At 50.3% G+C, this 4172-nt stretch overlaps 1 protein-coding gene across 1 annotated transcript; it reads left to right on the forward strand.

Annotated features, from left to right (window-relative positions):
* Positions 1–1105: 1105 nt before the first annotated feature.
* LOC102761828 (cathepsin B-like) lies at positions 1106–2876 on the forward strand. Its single transcript, XM_015570443.1, has one exon. It carries the CDS (start codon positions 1106–1108, stop codon positions 2033–2035), a length of 930 nt encoding a protein of 309 aa, XP_015425929.1. The 3' UTR covers positions 2036–2876.
* Positions 2877–4172: the final 1296 nt, after the last annotated feature.

Consider the following 4172-nt stretch of genomic DNA (forward strand, 5'->3'; position numbering starts at 1 on the left):
ACCCTGGTCTTAGGAATGTGCTGGGAGCTGAAACTGAACTTGAAACCTCTCTCTGCTACTCACTCTGCTCTTTTCTATGTATTTCTACCTTCTTCTCTTGCCCTTGGCACACTGATTTCCTCTGTTGTTTTGGTGTAAAGAATGGAGAACATCGCCTCTGATAGCTGCTGCATTGACATGTTAGAGGTCCAGGCGCCCAGAGGGAGAACTCCAATGTATTAATTTTAATTCCAAATCCAAGAGAAGGGACATTTGGGGCAAGCACTTGCCTCATCATCTCTAGAGGGAGGGTGGGGTCAAAGTAGCTACCAGAGTTAATGAGTTAATAGTTTTAAAGCACCCTTTATATAATGAGCATTATAACTAATTAAAAATAAAGGTGCAGTTGATTTTAAGGAAGAGAGAAAATAAAACTTTGTTGCTCCTCGCTCTTTGTTTTCTGATCCCTCAAGAATGGGGCAGAGAAAAAGTCCAGGCAGAGAGACCTCGAGCCAACTTCCTTTGAGACAGTCAGTGGGCATCAGAGCCAGGCATTGTTCTCTACTAAATGCCAAAGGAAAAAATAAAAACACAGGAAAAGACCCCAAATTATTCTTCCCATTCCATTGAGGACAAGTAACCCAGTGCTCTAGACAGCAGGGCAGGGTGAGCCTGGGGAATCTGTATCTGTACCAGTTGTACTAAGGGAGCGGGCAATGTCCCTCCTGGAAGGCTGGAGTGAGGGAGGAAGAGGAGAGTGGGAGTGGGGGAAGGGAATTCAGATGCACACTGTCTTGAAAGGGAGTCTGACTAATGACTAAAATAATTCCATTGGAGGCACCTGAGTTCCCTAAGAAGGGACTGTACATCATGGAGCACACGGACAGTGATGGGGAGAAGAAACCTGGTCTGGCAATTGTCCCAATGAGAATAGTGTTTTGGAGTGCCGTAGTGGGGATAGGCTTTGCTTTATAGACCTTATTTCTCAGGAACCCTGGCTCAAAAGCAGGGGGAAAATGGACTGAATGAGGCCGTGGTTCTCAACCAGAAGTGATTTTGCCAGCCTCCCACACCATTCCTCCTAGGAGCATGTGGCAATGTCTTGGGATATTTTCTGGGGTAGAGGATGCTACTGATCTATTGGGCAGAGGCCAGGAATGCTGCTCGATATCTTATAGTGCACAGAATAGGCTACGTGAGGACTCTGTGTGTCACCAAACCGGGTGGGCCCAAGCTGCCCGAGAAAGTGTGGCTTGCTGAGGACATAACTCTACCTGAAAACTTCGATGCCCGGGAAAACTGGCCAAACTGCCCAACCATCAAGGAGATCAGAGACCAGGGTTCCTGTGGCTCCTGCTGGGCATTGGGAGCTGTGGAAGCCATTTCTGACTGGATCTGCAGCCTTACCAATGGGCATGTCAACATGGAGGTGTCTCCCGAGGACCTGCTCACCTGCTGTGGCTTCCAATGTGGAGAAGGCTGTCATGGGGGCTTTCCCTCTGGTGCTTGGAACTTCTGGACAAAAAAAGGCCTGGTGTCTGGTGGCCTCTATGACTCCCATGTAGGTTGCAGACCCTACTCCATCCCTCCCTGTGAGCACCACGTGAATGGCTCTCGGCCCTCATGCACAGAGGAACGGGGGGAAACCCTGCAGTGTAGCAAGATCTGTGAGCCAGGCCACACCCCATCCTACAAAGAAGATAAATGCTACGGATGCAAGTCATACAGCATCTCCAGTAGCGAGAAGGAGACCATGGCAGAGATCTACAAAAATGGCCCAGTGGAGGCAGCCTTCTCCATGTATTCAGACTTCCTGATGTACAAGTCTGGCATGTACCAGCATTTCACTGGAGAAATGGTGGGGGGCCATGCAGTCCACATTCTGGGCTGGGGGGTAGAGAATGACACCCCCTACTGGCTGGTAGGCAACTCCTGGAACACCGACTGGGGTGACAATGGCTTCTTTAAAATCCTCAGAGGACAGGATCACCGTGGAATTGAGTTGGAGATTGTGGCTGGACTCCCCGGCACGGGCCAGTACTGGAAAAGGATCTAACCTGCTGTGGGCCCTTCCAGCCAGCCCTGGGGCAGTGTTTCCTGAAATATAGCCAGTGGGGCTGGGGGTGACATGAGGGATAGGAATGTCTTTTATTCTTTAGTACAAATGGGTTTTAGACAGGGCTTGAAGGACTGGATTGGGCCAAACCTTGTGTCTACCATGAGAGCAGTCTTCCAAGGAGACACATCCAAGGCCTGGCTACCTCCCAGGCCACTCAGTGGACTGTTGTCACAATGCATTTAAACCACTGCTACGTGCAACGCAAGTCCTTCCCCCTTAGACTAGTGCTGCTCGGCTCTTCCTGCAACCACCTCCACATCCTTCGTCCTTCTCCATCTGTGCATCACCAGGGAGCATGATAGGCCTACAGGGTTCGTAGTTTTTCCAAAGGAACGAAAGGTGGATTTCCTAATGGTAGCCTCCCATGCATCCCACCATCAGCAGTACCTCTGAGCAAGCAGCTTTCTAATTTGGAAATACGTTGAGAAGAGAAATAGTGGGGCAGCCCTTTGGAAAAAGCCACTCTCCCGGGGCTCCTGCATCTGTCGAGCTTTGCAGTGTTGCTAACCTGCTCTGATCTTGGCATGATTTTTAAATAGAAGTTTTATTTTTTTTGTGCACCTCAGCTGATCACGAGAATGAGGTAGTCTAATGTTGGATGAGCTGTACTAGTTTTACCAACTGTCTCCTTAAAACAAACTGGGTGGTCTTGATTTGACTGACTTACTGACCTCTTAATACAATGAAAATAGAGAGAAACCAGCCTTTATTGTTTAAAAATCACTGCTATACCCTATTAAAGAAAGAATACTGTGCCAATAAAAGGTTTCTCCTTCAATAAAAAAATAAAAATAAAAAATAAATCAGTTTTCTTTTCTATAAAACTAGAGACCCAGTGCACGAAATTCACTCATGGGTGCAGTCCCTAGGCCTGGCCGGCGATCGAAGTGTGAGTGTCTGGCATGGAAGTGCAGGTCCCAGCTGACCTGTAGGCCCTGGGCAGCAACTGGGCCCCGTGCCCTTGCACGCCTCCCTCTGCCTGAGTCTCGGTGCCTGAGTCCCCATGCAGAGATTTGGTGAGTGCAGCTGAAAAAGGCGTACTGGGGTGCAGCATGGGCCTCTAGGCTCCCCAGCAGGGCCACACGAAAGCCAGGTGGGCAGCACGCTCTCTCCCGGCCAGCCTTGCAGACCGGCTCCTGCACGAATCCACAGAGAGCCTGACTGGCCCCTGCAATCTGCAGCTGTGGCCGGCTCACCCAGAAGAGGCCGCACAGGTGTGGGGTGAGCTCGTTGCAGGCACCCAGCACCTGAGCACATGGGGAGGGGTGCCTTCCCCAGCATGCGAGCCCTGGCATCCTGAGGAAGAGTAGCAGGGGGAGTGAGAGTAAGCTCAGCAGACACCCCACATTCTCACTGCACCTCTGTCCCCATCACCCCCACCCCCAGGTAGCCGGTGAGAGGTTGCAGCCCCTCCCCCCGCCCCTGCCTGGACACTTTGGGAGGTTGGTTGCCGCCACCCACCCCCAGTTCCCCATCCCAGCCTGGGGCTGGCCCTGATCGGGTGATCAGGGCCTTCCAGCAATTCTGCACTGCCCCCTGGTGGTCAGCGCACATCATAGTGAGTGGTCAAACTCCCGGTTGAGGGGACAATTTACATACTAGGCTTTTATTATATAGGATGGGAGTGACAGTATTACTACCTCACAGGTCTTTGTAAAGAGTAAATGACATAATGCATCACAGTGTATTCACCACAGAAGACCTTCACTAGAATCTGAAGCAAGGGTTCCTTTTAGGAAGCAATGCCAGGTGGAGGAGCAGCTGGTAGTGGGAGCAAAAACTGAGTATAGGGGATGAAGTGAGCTAGAGTTTGAGGAAGAGATACTTGAGACATTCTTTTCCTTGGGGGCTTGTAAAACAAGGAATGAAGAGTGGTGAGAGGACTCAGCCATTACCCAAAAGGACCAAAAAGTCACTGTTGGGTTGGACATGAAGACTAGTCAGTGAAAATGTCCTTGTTGGGTAGGGACTCATCCAGATAAGAGTCCAGGAGTAAAAAGGTACTTTGCAATCTCCTGTGAACCTCTCTTCTCTCAAGGAAATTTGAATTACCTTTTTGGAGCTTCCAGGCATT

This window comes from Myotis davidii, unplaced genomic scaffold (genome assembly GCF_000327345.1).
Source record: "Myotis davidii unplaced genomic scaffold, ASM32734v1 scaffold65, whole genome shotgun sequence".
NCBI lineage: Eukaryota > Metazoa > Chordata > Mammalia > Chiroptera > Vespertilionidae > Myotis > Myotis davidii.

Bases quoted from the DNA above. Each gene is read 5' to 3' on its own strand.
- LOC102761828 (XM_015570443.1), top strand. From the start codon at position 1,106: ATGCTACTGATCTATTGGGCAGAGGCCAGGAATGCTGCTCGATATCTT.